This window comes from Pangasianodon hypophthalmus, chromosome 24 (genome assembly GCF_027358585.1).
Source record: "Pangasianodon hypophthalmus isolate fPanHyp1 chromosome 24, fPanHyp1.pri, whole genome shotgun sequence".
NCBI lineage: Eukaryota > Metazoa > Chordata > Actinopteri > Siluriformes > Pangasiidae > Pangasianodon > Pangasianodon hypophthalmus.
Genome location: NC_069733.1, coordinates 2084417 through 2100790, shown reverse-complemented (window position 1 = coordinate 2100790; position 16374 = coordinate 2084417). Strand labels below are relative to the sequence as shown.

The 16374-nt window shown below is 41.2% G+C and overlaps 2 protein-coding genes across 8 annotated transcripts; one reads left to right on the top strand and one right to left on the bottom strand.

Annotated features, from left to right (window-relative positions):
* Positions 1–1922: 1922 nt before the first annotated feature.
* Positions 1923–7532, top strand: rnf181 (ring finger protein 181). 4 transcript variants are annotated; one of them, XM_053229078.1, is made up of 8 exons: positions 1945–2050; positions 2696–2739; positions 2774–2907; positions 3716–3849; positions 4102–4217; positions 5133–5207; positions 6058–6136; positions 6177–7532. In XM_053229078.1, the coding sequence occupies exons 3-7, from the start codon at positions 2822–2824 to the stop codon at positions 6115–6117; spliced, it is 471 nt and encodes a 156-aa protein (XP_053085053.1). In that variant the 5' UTR covers positions 1945–2050; positions 2696–2739; positions 2774–2821; the 3' UTR covers positions 6118–6136; positions 6177–7532. The 4 variants fall into 4 exon arrangements, with proteins under 4 accessions (XP_053085052.1, XP_053085053.1, XP_053085051.1 ...); XM_053229079.1 differs by having other exon boundaries at positions 1955–2050; positions 2696–2759; positions 2805–2907; XM_053229077.1 differs by lacking the exon at positions 2696–2739 and having other exon boundaries at positions 1923–2050.
* A 119-nt stretch (positions 7533–7651) lies between these two features.
* tmem150aa (transmembrane protein 150Aa) lies at positions 7652–15689 on the bottom strand. 4 transcript variants are annotated; one of them, XM_034299294.2, is made up of 8 exons: positions 14738–15689; positions 14315–14560; positions 14157–14204; positions 13979–14065; positions 13152–13219; positions 11942–12069; positions 11677–11854; positions 7652–11013 (listed from the first exon to the last, which is right to left on the bottom strand). In XM_034299294.2, the coding sequence occupies exons 2-8, from the start codon at positions 14377–14379 to the stop codon at positions 10751–10753; spliced, it is 837 nt and encodes a 278-aa protein (XP_034155185.1). In that variant the 5' UTR covers positions 14380–14560; positions 14738–15689; the 3' UTR covers positions 7652–10750. The 4 variants fall into 4 exon arrangements, with proteins under 4 accessions (XP_034155185.1, XP_034155184.1, XP_034155182.1 ...); XM_034299293.2 differs by having other exon boundaries at positions 15311–15689; XM_034299291.2 differs by having other exon boundaries at positions 15461–15689.
* Positions 15690–16374: the final 685 nt, after the last annotated feature.

Below are 16374 nucleotides of genomic sequence, written 5' to 3'. Positions count from 1 at the left end.
GAGGAGGTTCGGGTCATCATGCACGAGAACCTGATCAGGACCGAAGAGCGCAGGGAAACCCTAGACGAGCTGGACCAGAGAGCGGAAAAGCTACTGAAGTGTGTGCGTGTGTGTGTGAGATGTTCCTAGATTTTCTTTCTCATCACGTATGAAGACTGTAGATTTGTTCCTGCTGTAATCATAAAGACTGTCCTGTTGCTCATCCCAGGCCTCTAATGATTTATAATCCCTCTAGAGCACCGGTTTCCTTCTGAGTCTTCAGGTGTTCTTCCTCTGGTTTGTTGGAAAGCTGCTTTATCCAGATGTAGTCCTTAATCTTGTGATTGTGCTTCTCTTGTTTCAGAGTAAGAACTTTGCAAAGACAACAAGGAGACCTGTTGAGAATCAGCATCAGAGGAACTGGATTCGGAAAGGGATTTGTTGTGCAATGTTTTTGGTTATCATCATCATCCTCCTCATCGTCATCATCACTGGGACCCGTAAGCACTGGTTCTGATGATGATGATGCTCGTGGATTTGATTTCTTCTCAAGATGTTTAGAAAAACGTCACTGTTCATGGAGTCACTAAACACAAGAGTTCGGTGTTTACTCCAGATGTGTCTTCAGACATCTGTGCTGATGAAGTGGTACCTCTGGATCTGACCGTCTTTCACTCGCTTCTTAGAGTGTTGCGAAAAAAATACATCGTAATGTTAAAAGCTATTAGCACACTAGCAAGCGACAAGCTAAAAGATACAAGCTAATTTTATTCTGAGTTTAATCATTTGCATGGAAGACTGAAGCTTGAGTTGCGCTAATGCTTTTGTGTCCAAGTCAAGATAAAAGAACCACTAGCTTAGGCTACTAGGAGAAACACTAGCTCAGAGACCGTAGTCGTGAATTTCACGTTGAAAATAGATCCATTTCTGCGTCTGATTTGTTTTTCCTCCTTTTCCTGCTTCTACCTTTTCTTTTCTTAAGTAATAAGCAGTGAAATGAACATTTAGTCCATGAAGCAACGCCACACGTGACTGAAAAATGATCAGGTCCGAGATCGCTGATGTTTCTCTCAGGATCCAGCGTCTGTGGAAATGAAGGACCTTAACCAGGAAACTAACAATAATTATACTTGACAGTGTTCTCGCTTACAGAATAAAATAATTAGCCTTTATTATTTAACTTAAAACCTCTCTTCCTTTCTAATCTGGGCGTTTTAACTATTTAATATTTATGTTTTGACTATTTTAATTATTTGCTATTTATGCTATGATTATTTTAACTATTTGATATTTATGTTGCAGAAAGAAATTGCAAGTGGTTTGTCCTGAAGTTGCTTTATCTGTCTGTTTTGCTGCGTTTTAATAAAAATGAATATAAATGTCCAAAAATCATGATCACTGTAGAATTTGTGTTAAATTTTATTCTGGAAAAATGGCCTTTTTGTGCATGTTAATTTCTTGATTAAATAATAAAGAAGTAATTTTTTGAGATTTTGCTCACAAGAAATAACATTTTAATTTCTAAATTTGCATTTGCATAAATGAATGTAAATGAAATAAAACTTAATCAGCAATCCACAGACAAAGATAACTGTGAAATTAATTGTTTAAAAAAAAACTATATTCACCTGCACAACAACAACAACAACAACAACAACAATAATAATAATAATAATAATAATAATAATAATAATAATGATAATAATAATAATAATAATAATAACAACAACAACAACAACAGAGACAATAACAACAATTATTATTATTATTATTATTATTATTATTAAATAACAAAACGGAAAAATGAAACTATAGAAACCGCCGCACTTCCGTTACAAACCGAAACTCTACACCGGAAGTGACGAAATCCGCTGCCCCCGCTCCAAACGGCTCCGTGTGAGTTTGAAGTGTGCACTCGGTAGGGCGTTGACTCCGTCACCTGCTGCAGTGTGTAGTGACCCTGTGTAGTGAGGAAGGAGGCGTTTGGACGCGGGCCGTGTGATGAGGATGATGCAGCAGAGTTAGCTCCGGTTTTAATCGCCAGCACTGAGCCACACATCCTCCGGTGACGGTCAGAGACTTCTTAAGAACGATAAATAATCATTAATATGATATATTTTCTCTTGTTTTAGTCTTTTAAAGCTCATTTTATGACAATGTAACTGTCAGCCGAGCAGCTAATCTAGTTAACTAACTAGCTTGTTTGCTAATATGGTGCTAGCTGAACATTAAGTGTAGAAATGTGTAGAGTTTTGATGTTTTAGTCAGAAATATAAAATAACTAGCAGAAGTGCTAATATATCTCCTATAATAACTAGCAGAAGTGCTAATATATCTCCTATAATAACTAGCAGAAGTGCTAATATATCTCCTATAATAACTAGCAGAAGTGCTAATATATCTCCTATAATAACTAGCAGAAGTGCTAATATATCTCCTATAATAACTAGCAGAAATGCTAATATATCTCCTATAATAACTAGCAGAAGTGCTAATATATCTCCTATAATAACTAGCAGAAGTGCTAATATAGCTGCTAATATAAACTGTGTTTAATTTCAGAAATCTGCTGTAACTAGCAGAAAGTGTTAATAAATGGAGGAAGTGTGTGATGTAGCTGGTTCTAGTGAATATTATACAGAGGAATGAGGCTGCTCTTACACTCCTCATTTGTAACTGTGTGTGTGTGTGTGTGTGTGTGTGTGTGTCTCCACAGGACTGAGCTGTAAGTGTGTGTGTGTGTCTCCGCAGGACTGAGCTGTAAGTGTGTGTGTGTGTGTGTGTGTCTCCGCAGGACTGAGCTGTAAGTGTGTGTGTGTGTGTGTATGTGTGTGTGTTCATCATGAGCTCGTACTTTGATGAACATGACTGTGAGCCCACAGACCCAGAGGAGCAGTACAGACAGAACGCCATGCTGGAGCTGGCCAGGTCATTACACACTCTCACACCCTCACACACACACACACATACACACATACACACTTTCACACACACACCCTCACACACTCTCACACACACACATACACACTTTCACACACACACACACACACACACACGCTCACACACTCTCACACACTCTCACAAACATACACTCTCTCACACATACACACATAAACACTCCCACACATTCTTACACACACATACACACACACACACACCTGTGCACTCTCACATGTGGCCTGTTAGGTCACACCTAACACACTGTATGGTAAAAGTATGTGGAGCCCTCACCCTCACACCTCTGTGTACGATTTCCTCAAATAAAGTTGGAATCACACAGTTGTATAGAAAGTCTCTGTGCGCTGTAGCATCACCGAGCTAAGAACTCGAGTGTCCTGTACAGAGCCCTGACCTCAACCCCACTGAACACCTTTGGGATGAACTGGAACTGGAGACTCCTTACCCAACATCAGCGCCTGACCTCACTAATGCTCTTGTAGCTGAATGAACACAAATCCCCACAGCCACGCTCCAACATCTAGCAGCCGAGTCCATGTTAATGCACATGGTTTTGGAACGGCATGTTCAGCAAGCTCATATGGGTGTGATGGGCAGGGGGTGCACATACTTTTGGCCATATAGTGTATTATTCTTATAGAGAGACAGATACTAAGGTTTTAGTTGTTGTTCTGAGAAGTTCCTGTATTTATGTGTCTGTGTGCAGTGTGTGTACTTTAGATTGTGGTAACTGTGATACCCACTTCATCTGTTTTTTTTTGTTTTTTTCTTCCTTCAGGTCTCTGATGCAGGGTTTGGACGTGGACTTTGGATCTCTGGATGTTTCCGAGTGGGATCAGCGTCTTCCTCCTCCTGCAGCCAAACGCGTAGTGCAGAGTCTTCCTCAGCTCGTCATATCCCCACAGCAAGCAGGTAACGTGGAGCACCATCAGAACACCACAACCTTCACCACAACCTTCACCACAACCTTCACCACAACCTTCACCACAATCTTCACCACAACCTTCTGAACCGTGCAGGACTTTTCCCTCCTGCGCTGAAGCGTCTTGGCTGAGGACTGTCATTAGCTTTTCACTGTGTTTGGTGGTTTGAGACAGAGCCCGAGGGTTGTGCGTGCGTCTCAGATGTGTGTGTGTGTGTGTGTGATTGACTCTGTTTGAGTAGATAAAGGCCTGAAGTGTCCTGTGTGTCTACTGGAGTTCGAGGAGCAGGAGACGGTGCGGGAGATGCCCTGCAAACATCTGTTCCACTCCAGCTGCATCCTGCCCTGGCTGGGAAAGGTGAGGGACGGAGAGAGAGAGAGAGAGAGAGGCAGAGGCAGAAAGAAAGAAAGAGAGAGAGAGAGAGAGAGATGAACAGAGACAGAGATGGAAGTAAATGGAGACAGAGAGAGAGACACAGAGAGATGAACAGAGGAGACAGAGAGAGAGTTCTGTACTGCAGTAGAAGATCTGAGGGATAAGGCACGCGGGGCTTTTTACAGTATAAGAAAACCTCTGTTCAAATTCAACCCACCCATTAAACTGTGGCTGAAAATCTTCAATAGCATCATCAAACCCATTCTTCTGTATGGCGGTGAAATCTGGGGCCCCAAATTTAAACTAAACTACAAACAAATGGGACCAAAACCCTGTTGAAATTTTCCCCCTTGAATTCTGCAAAAACATCTTGGGAATCCACAGAAACGCCCCTAGTCGCGGCTGCAGGGCAGAACCGGGCAGGTTCCCCCTCCTAGCAGAAATCCAGAAGAGAACAGCGAAGTTCTGGTTCCATCTTTCAGACACGCCGGCAGATAGCTACCATCACAACACTTCCACTTACAGGAGAAAACACCCAGAGAGCGACCCCATGCACTATCTAGTAAAAAAAACATCAACTCAATTCAACAATTCAGTTTAACTATTCAAAAATTAAAGAAACAGAAAAAATAACCCAGGAAGAATTGAATTGAGAACCACAGAGAGACACAGAGAGATGAACAGAGACAGATGGAAGTAAACAGAGACACAGAGAGAGAGAGAGAGAGAGAGAGAGAGAGAGAGACGGACAGATACAGATAGGGACAGAAGGATTCACAGAGACAGACAGGGAAAGACACACACACACACACACACACACACACACACACACACACATGACCGTTACAGTGTGTATCTTTTGTTTTGTGAAATCAACATAAGAGCTGTTTATTTCAGACCAACTCGTGTCCTCTGTGTCGACTCGAGCTGCCCACAGACAACCCCGACTACGAGCAGTTTAAAAAGGACAAGGTGAGCAAACCCACTGTCTCTAATCATTTTACACTCTCACACACACACACACACACACACACACACACACACACACACACACACACAGTCATGTGACTGCCAGAACTACCAAAACAAGCACACAGTTGCTGTAATAATCAGTTCAGACATCATCTTAATCACCTCATGTCACAGGCTCCACCCCCCTGTGGTGCAAGCTCCACCCCCTGTGGTACAGGCTCCACCCCCTGTGGTGCAGGCTCCACCCCCTGTCCTGCGTGTCTCAGTGTGTGTCCTGCTCTCACACACCTGATTCAGCTCATTAACTGTCGTGTATGAGTGCACGTGGGTGTGTGAGGGCAGAACAAACTCTCATTACACAGCAGTGAATGATGCTGAGAGTATGTAATTTGTTTAATAATCACACACACACACACACACACACACACAGAGAGAGAGCTGAGCTTAGCTTCCCTAAATAATTAAAGAGAAAGCTCGGGCCAGAGTTCTAATATCACTGACAATGAATGGAAACAGAAGATGGATAGATTGGAAGACAAGTGGATGAGTAGCTCAATGGATGGATAGATGAGTGGACAAGTAGATGGATGAAATGATGAATAAGTGGAAGGATGAGTAGATAAGTGGCTAAATGGATGGACGGGTGGGCGGATATGTGGATGGAAAGATAAGTAAGATGGATGGATGAGAGGATGGAGAGATGCTTGAGTGAACAGATAGATGCAGCACACAGTGTGTGTGTGTTTGTGTGTGTCATTAAGCTCAATAATGAACAGAATTACTTTCAGTTCTATTAAAAAAGTGATTGCATTAGTAACATTAAGAAATGTGTGTGTGTGTGTGTGTGTAGGACCGGAGAAGACAAAGAGACCACCGTCTGGAGGATCTTCATGGAGCCATGTACACATGACACGCACACACACACACACACACACACACACACACACACACACACACACACTCTCTCACTCTCTTTATATGCAGGGCTTAAATCATGACGTGCGGCTTTGACATGCTGCTGTCTCTCTGATGCAAGTAAGTTTGGACCAGGTTTATATATATATATTATATATTATATGAAATATAAATTATGTTACAGTAGGATTTGTTTAAGTGTGTACATCTACAGAGTGCATCTGATTGTCTTACTGTCCTGTATGATTTTAGCGTAAATTTACTGAAAGCTTCTTTTTAAAATACAGAAAACTGTGCTTTGTGAAATGTCGGCACGGTTACATCACGATCCTGTTTATTTTTGTGGTTTAATAGCAAAGATTTAGAGTAAAAAAAAAAATAAAATTTGAGATTGTTATATTGTACTGGAATTACTGGGGGAAAATATGACGAGTGTGTAAATAATTCAGCCCTTGGCTGTTGAAGAATGAACGAGTGATTTTGGGAAAACAGAATTCTATAAATGTTGCATATCATTTATTTAAAGAAAAAAAAAATTTACACCCCCCTCCCCAAAATTATATAAAAAAAATCAGCAATTAGTTTATGATTTATATCAATCACTATAAAATAATGATAAGTTACAGTGTATAAAATTAATTCCAATGAAATATTTGCAATAATTTATATTAACTATTAGGCAATTCATATAAAATATTCAAAAATAAAACTATATACTAAGGATGGAAATTATACACTAAAAATGTAATTTTTTTACAGATCAGTGTGTGCATCGTTCTTGCTGAGTCTGCAATAAATACTAATAATAAAATAATAACTAATAAAAATAACTTTTATACAAAAGATCTAAAGATCAGGATTTCCCATAAACTGCAGAAAAAAAGGACACGTGTACATATTATTATTATTTATTCATCATTCAGATTGTAATCCAATAGAAATATCTGAACAGAGAGAAATCATCAAAACGATACAGAAATCGTTTTTTTTTTATACACAAAGTGATTTATAAAATAAAAAATACTCTCTGCACCGGTTTATATTTCAGATTTGGAATTTGATCCTTTTATCCTATACTTTTTTTTTTTTTTTTTCTGAAGAGATTGTGCTGATAAAAAAATACACATTTAAAGACATCAGAAAAAGTGTAACAGGCTGGAAAAAAAAAGAAAGAAACATAATAAAAGACAAATAATAAAAGTGACTTCAGTTTTACCCATGATGACTGTCTGGGCCTTTTCTTTAAAAAAAAAAAGAAAAGAAAAGAAAAGTTGGCAGGCTCTCAGCTGTGAAGAACTCCCGATTGTCAGACGTATGGCAGGATGTATGAACACAAACGGCAGGTTGTTTTGTTAAAAAAAGAAAGAAAGAAAAAAAGAAAAAAAAAAACATTAAAAAAAGCGTCAGACTTTGGTTAAGTGAACGCTGATAAAAGCTGGAAGCGACCAGTCACAACTGTATTGCTCCGTTGCTGAAAAGGTGTTTTCCAGCCTGATGAAAGTTTGGACGCTTTCAAAAAAAAAAAAAAAAAAAAAAAAAGTGAAACATTTAAACGCAAACCAACAACCCTGGAACGGTCACACAGATCAGTGCAGTCAGCAGTGATGCACTTCATACAGTGATGGAAGTCGTACAGCGTCTGGATGGACAGCAGTGAGAGCAGCGAGGTTTTGTTTAGTGTGAACTCAAACGGAAGAGCAAATACAGATCGCTTTACCGTATGGCAACATTCGGTTCGGTTGTAAATGCTGCGGACGCGCGCCGGACACGTCCTTCCATACAAACGACTGAAAACCACCTTTCCGTTCTGCGAAGCTGTTCTCGTCGATACAAAATCGAGGTCACAAAATCGTAGCGCACACACCTGATTTCGTCGCTTGTGCTATTTTTGGCGTTCTCAAGGAAATAAAACTTGTTTTGGTTCGTTTAACGTGCACACGATTGAGCAACAAGCAGCTTCCAGTTCGGAAATCTCCACTATGTGTATCATAAAATTCGTTTAGCATGGAGACGTTCATATGGATCGAGTCTGGATCGAGTCTCTACTGTATTTGTTCAACAACATATGAAAAACTGATTGGTCAGAAGGAGTTGATTAGTTTTCTATAACAGCAGCTCTGACAGTAGTTCAGGTTTATGTTATCGTTTCTATAGTAACAGCTCGATCACAGGGACGTGTACGATCAGACGCTTCACGTAAACGGAGTAAACAAACGAGTGTAACCGCTGACATAGTGACGTTTTCTGTAAGGAGACTAACATGTATGGAAGGAGTCTCCAGTGTCAGAACTCTGCCTTGCATCTGATTGGACAAACGGAGACGAACAGTTTTGGGAAGAAACGAAATGTTATCGATCAAAGTGTTGATTATCGTCATCGCCCAGCTCTAGCTGATGCTTCTCAGAAATGATCCTCGCTACGCCGAGAACAGAAACAAGTTCCTCTGAATCTCGTCAGCGGACACGAGGTCCGACGGCGGAATCCTTCAGAGACTCTTGAGACGGCGTGGACAAATACAAACAAACGTTCATCCAGCAAACGTTTGTGCGGAATCGAAACGGCGAGGCACAGCGAGGAGGCGTAACGCGACGGAGCGAGCCCACTTTGGCTTTGGAAGCGGCACTAACAGAAGATTAAGGCCACAAACAGCTTCCCGGTGTTCAAACACGGATTCCCAGGATCCAGCCTGGACGCCAAGACACGGATTTACAGTTCAGTCACGCGCCGAGTCGTTCCAAACGGACGGCTGTGCAGTCGACGTCTGCTAGCCGTAATCTTGTTCGATGTTGTTATGGCAACAGCTTTGGTAGACTGAACGCACGACGAACACGGCAATGGCACGAAATGTTAAAAAAAATTTTTTTAATGTAACAAAAAAAATTAAAAAAGTTTGATTTTTGGCCAAAATATAAAAAGCATTGGCCAAAGTTTGAAATTCATCATAGAGCTTCTCGTTGGCATGAAACTGTGTGTAAATGAGCAGAAAAATGCAGAAAGTGGCCTCATGGGTAATTGATATGATGGACGGATGTGAAAGATGATACGTGTGATTGATAATACAGAGATGCCAAAAAGAACTGATATGTTAACAAAAAAAACAAACAAACAAACACACAGGCATAAAGATAACAGAACATATGAGATATATATATATATTAAAAACCAGGCATGAATATTATCTCGATAAGGCAGTGATTCCTAACGATCAGTGATTTTATCGGGATGTGCAACTACTTGATTATCAATTCAAGATTGTGTTTGTAAATTTCTAAGCGCGTGCACGGGCGGCATCGGTTCAGCGACCGCGCACCAAACAAAAAAAAACGTCCTAACATCGTTCATGCGTGACGTGCAAACGTTTCCCGAACAGCCGGGTGGACGTACAGCAGCAAGCAGCTCCAGGCCACTAAAGAACGAAAACACACTTCAACCCAAGCACTGAGAGACAATCCTTACGAAACCCCAGTGTGTGTGTGTGTGTGTGTGTGTGTGTGTGTGTGTGTGTGTGTGTGTGCACAACACCACCACGCTAACCCTACAGCAGCTAAACTAAGCACCATGAGTCATGTTTCCTCTTGGACTCGTGTATCGTTCCTCTCTGTGGAGCGTGAAGGCAAATCAGGAGTGTAAAACGGCAGGACGCACGTGAACAGTGGACGTGTGGAGGGATTTTCGCCTGCACTGCACTGTTTACGAGTTACAGAACATTCAACTGCATCCATAAACGTTAGGGGCGTGGCCTGATTAAAGCCACACCTCCTTCAGTGGGAGAGTCAGTAGTTCAACTTTCTAATTAATAAACTCTAGTAGTAAAAGAGCTACAAGTGTAGAATAAAGAGGTGCGACATCACTGACTAACTTTTAGTTACAAAAATTGCAGAGTTTAAAAAAACAAAACAAATGCAGTTTAAAAAAAAATGGTACAGTAATTTTTTTTTGATATCGTTCTTTTACAGATCGCTTGTCTAATGTACTTCGCAGAAACCGTGCAATGGTTCCACATGCGCTGACCGACGCTGGAGACCAACAGCGGGTCAAAATTTTTAGCCCTTCTTTTAATTAAGTATATATTTAAATAAGTAGCTATATATATTTAAATATGTTGTTTATTAGGAACGCACCGAAAATCCAGCCACCGAAAATTTCCAGCCAAAAAGTGGTCAAAGATTTCACTTGTAGTGTTCCGCTCAAAATTTTCAGTGGCTGAAATGCAGTGTTCATCTCTTTAAACGAAAAAAAAAAAAGTTGTTAGCTGATGTTAACTTTATACACGTCTAATGTTAACGACATACGTTGAGTTTCTCTCTAATTTGTTCTCGCCGGTTCCCACTAGCTAACCGTGACAGAAAGCGAGAACGCTGTGTCCGCTAATCTGTCAAGGAAGAAATATTCAAGATGTGCGATTAACTAAGATCGAGGAAGGGGGCGGGGCTTCCAGCGTTGTTTGTTAGTATCACGAGTGTCAATATTTGTGGTGTTTTTATTGAAGGGAAAAAAAAAGCAAAGATACCAATAAACTGTGCAGTGCAGGGGAATTCTGGGACTTAGAGAACTTAGTTAAAGGCAGCAGTGTGTGTGTGTGTGTGTGTGTGTGTGTGTGTGTGTGTGTGTGTGTGTGTGTGGTTTAGTTAAAGCATAGCTATGTTCTCCGGCATGCAGTTCAGCTGTGTAGACGTGGTGCTGCTCCTGCCTGGAGTCTTCAGCTCCCTGGAAGCTCCGCCCCCGAGGGGGAGGTTCCTCTGCAGGCCGGCCATCAGGGTGTCTCTGGTGACGGAGCCGAACTCGTAGGTGAACGTGCCGTAGAAGATGAGGATGAGGACGGTGAAGACCCACTCGCAGATGGCGGCGGCGTGCTGCAGGACGAAGCTCTCGTGGATGAAGAAGGCGCCGCCTGACACAAGCGGTTAGGGAAAGCAATGATAAATTATTTTTTAATTTTTTAATTTTATATATATACATATATCTTACCTTTTTACGTTTTAATATAATAATTTCAACATTTTCATATTTTATTATTGTTGTAATTTTTATGTTTTAATATTTATTATTCAATTTTGCAGTTATGTCTGAATTTTTGTCATTTATTTCATTTATTAAAATTATTATTGCTTGCCTTTTTATTTTATTCATTTATAAAAATTTAAATATTTATGTAACGACAATTTCTAAATTATATTTCTTTATTATATGTAAATTATATTTTATTATATTTCTTTATTATGTTATATTATTGCTTTATAATTATATATAAGGCAATGATAATTATAATAATAATGATTTAAATGATATATTTTATTTACGATATATTATACTGTGTCATATTATATGATGTTTTATTTATAACCTGTTATAGCAGTAAGAGCTGAACATTCTGCTAACTTCAGCATTTACTGTTTTGTTTTGTTTTTTAATTTCCAGTTCCTGAAGCTTCAGTGTGTGAAGGTGTTAAAGCTGCTGCGTAAGACGCGAGTGTAACTTTACTAACTTTACTAACTTTAACGTCCTTCACAGAAAGGTCACACAGTAAGGTGGAGGTTTGGTGTTGGAAGGATACTGAGGACGAGGGCGATCAGAGAGCCGCTGGAGAGAGCCACCCTCACGTGCGCCATCAGGTAATCGAGAGGCGTGACGGCGACGCGGTACGTCAACACACACTGCAAACACACAAACAGCATGCCGGCGGGAAAGGCCACGCCCGCGCCCACGTAGTGCAGAGTCTTAGCGTGGTCCACCTGCAGGAACAGTCAGATTCGTCAGAGGGGAAATGCGGAACACATTCCGGTTACGAACATTAATATGATGATATGTTCAGTACAGACCTGGAAGTTTCCCACCATGACGAGTCCCACGGCGTTGGTGAAGCCGGACACCAGGCCGCTCGTGTTGGTCCAACAGTGATGACTGTGCTCGATGATCTGAGCGTAGCGCAGCAGACACACCATCACCACTATACACACATCAGGAAAGGTCAAAGGGCATTAGTGAGGCGTAACCGAGCAGTTTTACTTTACCCTCTAAACACTCCTGCAACACTGGACCACGAGTCACCTGTAATTCAGAACAGAGACGTCACCTAGTACTGACACACACACACACACACACACACGCCAGCCAACCCTGAAGAGGAATAATACACCGTCCCGCTGGAGGTAAAAATGCAGTAAACAGTTTAAAGAAAATTACATTAATAAAGACAAATCGCTGATTGATATTAAATATCTCTCATAGAACTCGCAAAAACCTTTCCACATGGCCAACATTTTCACTTCTGCTCAAACTGTTAGAATACGTCTGAACACCAGAGCAAACTGTGTTTTTAATCACTTTCTAATTATCATTACTATTAAAAATTTTGGTGTGTATTACGTTAATGTTAGATTCAAGACTCTATTTATTTTTATCTTTGGCTGAATGTCGGTCCAGACAGTGCTGAGAGTTGAAAGGGGTTTAAAATAAAAAAAGAAATAAAGGAGGAGTGTAAAAGACCATGAGAAATGACTGGAGAGGTGTGTGAGGTGTTTGTCAGGTTCCTCCAGGACGTGGTGTTTGAGCGAATCAGCAGCAGACGTGATAAAACTTCCTGCGTTTCAGAGGGAACACAGTCAGGAATGTTCCTCCGCTGAAGTCCAGATGGAGCCAGCTATTTTATATTCAAAACCCAAACAAACAAAGCTTTCTCTCAGCGTTCTGTGTGTGTGTGTGTATGTGTGTGTGTGTGTGTGTGTGTGTGTATATCAGGTGTAATAAACTCCCCTCTAATGTTATAATGTCCAGACGCATCCCTTCCCTTTTCCATTAGGAGTGCATCTCTCAGCACTTTACCTTCTTCCAAACCCATCCACTTCATATTTCTGTTTACATTGCATGTGTGTGTGTGTGTGTGTGTGTGTGTGTGTGTGTGTGTGTGTGTGTGTGTGTGTGTGTGTGTGTGTGTGTGTGTGTGTGAGAGAGAGAGAGAGAGAGAGAGAGAGAGAGAGAGAGAGAGAGAGAGAGAGAGAGAGTGTGTGTTTGATGAGGCATCACTCTCACCCATAAACGCTCCCACATTGCCGATGAGGCTGAACAGACAGCTCTCTGGAGGAAACGAGCCGCATTTACTGCAACACAAAACACAGTAAAGAACACCATCAACATCCATCCTCCATCTGTCCATCCATCCTCCATCTGTCCATCCATCCTCCATCTGTCCATCCACTCATCCAGCTCTCCATCTGCACACTCGTCTATCCGTCCATCCACTCATCCAGCTCTCCATCTGCACACTCGTCTATCCATCCATCCACTCACTGTCTGTCCTTCCACTCATCCAGCCACTTGTCCGTCCATCCATCCATCTGTAAACTTGTCCATTTATCCATCTCATCTATCCATCCGTACACCTGTACAAACATCCGTCTGTCTATTTGTCCACTCATCCATCAGTCTTTCCGTTCATCCATTTGTCCTCTCATCCAATTCATCCACCCACTCATTCATCTACTTGTCCACCTACCTGTTATCCACTCAATCACTCATCTTCACCAATTCGCACCCATCAATTCACTCAACTCATCCGTTCACTTAAGCACCTATCCATCCTCTCATCCATCCACTTGTTACTCATCTATCCATCCACCCATTCATTCACTCATCTACCCACTTATCCATTTATCTACTCATCATTCCATCCACGTTTGTAATTTCATCCATCTACTTGTCCACTCATCTCTCCATTGATCTACTCATCCACTTGTCTATCCATCTATCCATCTTCTGTTTCCATTCAGCGTCAGTGATATTAGAATTCTGGCCGGAGCTTTCTCTTTAATTATTTAGGGGAGATAAGCTCAGCTCTTTGCAGGTGTGTGTGTGTGTACCTGATGAGTGGGATGTCCTGGATGGTGCAGCAGGTTTTGGGGAAGCCCGGTTCCGCCTTTTCCTCTGAACACGTCTCGTTGTAGGACCTTTAGCGAACAACACCGTAAATCATAAATCACGCTGCAGTGGAGTAACATGGAGCTAAAATGGAGCCATTAAACACACAAGTGTGCTCACCAGTTCTCCACGGGACAAACGTGGTGGTTCATCACGGCCATGGCATACCTACACACACACACACACACACACACACACACACACAGGGTTAAATTAGGATCCATCCTGATGCAGCACACAGCTGGAGTGAACAGCAGGTTGGATGTTTCCACACTCACACTATCCATATCCCGGTGATGGAGAAGGCGGCCAGGCTGACGGGCAGAATGATCCACGCAGTCATGAGGCTGACTCTCGGTCCTACGCATCAGGGGGACAGAGACGGAGGGTGCGGGGGTGTGAAGGGGGACGGAGAGGGAGAGGGGAGGCTGATGGACCGGGACTTGCAGAGGATGGACATGAGAGGAGGACGGAGACGGGGCGCTGCTTTCTGCTCACCACCAGGTCCGGTCAAGAGTAAAAACCTGTGAGGTGTGTGCATGTGGGTGGGGGTGTGTGTGTGTGTGTGTGTGTGTGTGTGTGTGTGTGTGTTGGGGGGGGGGGGGGGGGGGGGGGTGTAAATAAATAAATACAAGTACATTAAGAAAGTTTATTAAGTACACATTCTGGATATAAGACAAATAATAACAATAAAACTGCACCTCAGGCATCAGGTAAACCTTTCACACTGGGGAAATACAGGTAAAATGACAGCTTAAACCTTAACTAGCTGGCTAGTTCTTTTTTTCCCCATCCACATTCCAACAAATCCCACCCCCTGCTTCACGATTGGCTGCTGAGATCCCACGTTCTCTATTATGATTGGATAGTTGTATTCACTTCCCGCGAGGACGAGCTATTAGCCAATCACAGCGCAGGACGTAATACGGGTAGGAAAACAACTCATAATCCAAACAGAGAATAGCGACTTCTAAGTAACTTTACTAAAGCTGTTTGAGGTTTAAATTCACAGCAAGTTCTTGTTTTAAATTGCTAGACTTCACTTTTTGTTTTGGTTGATATCTTATTCAACTTTTGTGACATTATTTTAGCGTTCGATGAGCTATTAAACACTTTCCGCATTTTTTTTTCGAATAGCTAAAATTAGCTATAAATGATTAATTACCGAACTTGCTCAACAGCGACGCCGATATTAGAGTTTTTAGGAATAACAATGCTGAAATAATTCGACGTTAATAATGTAATAGTTATAAGCCGGTAATGAGTGCTCTTACCTGACAGCTAACTAGCGCTAGCCTGCTACACTGTGCGATTAGCCGACTAGCTTCGCTGTTTCTTCACTTTCGCACTTCTTTACGAATAAATGGCGTCAGTTCTTAAATTAGCTTTAACACTGATAAAAAACAGTACTATTCTGGACCTACCTTACGCGCTGTTTTTCTTTTGGTACGTACCTAAACAACCTTGGTGGTGTTGCTTTAAAGCTAACGCCTACGTCCGTCTTGTTTCAGTTTTCCGCCCCGCCTCTTGGTAATTGTAGTTCTCAGAGCCGCCATCTGCGTTCAGTTAAAACAAAGATGGCGGACTGAAGGACTACATTACCCATAGTGCAATCGTTCCGCATAATACGGTGAATAACAAAAAGCCCAGCGCACGCCAGCGGAACAATAACGCTACTTTTAATATGGAAAATAAAAGTGTAAACAAAAATCGTTTATTTAAAAAAAAATAATAGTAAAAAAGTGTAATTTTAAAAATCATATTTAAACCTAAATAAATGCACCATAGTTTTTTAGGTTGTTTTATATGTTTATATAAAAGCAATTTAATTGTTAGTTTTTTTTTGTTTTTTTTTTTAACATAAATTTAAATTTAATTCCAGACTTCTAATGAATATTTTAGGTATTTTCTGTATATTTCATGTCAAATCTCTGATTTTCCAGTTCTTAAGTAAACATAGTGTCATTAGACACCTTGGATTATGCCATCAAATAACAATTTTCTAAATCATATGGTTTCTTTCAGGATTTAAAATGCAATTTAAAGATTAGATAGTTTTAGGGTTTGTCAGTGTTTTCGTTTAAACTGTAATTTGCGTCACGGACAGAACAAGGCTTTAAAAATGACGCACTACAACTAATTTAATTCAGAATCAATCCCCTGTCCAGCTTCTGTGAGCTTCCTGCTTCCTGTTCTCGGCTCACAGGAGTGGAACCTGATGTGGTCGTTTGTGGGCCGTCCTCATGGTTCGATGTGTTGTGTGTTTTGCGAGATGCTTTTCTGCTCAGCACAGGTGTAAAGAGTGGTTATTTGAGTTACTGTAACCTTCCTGTCAGCT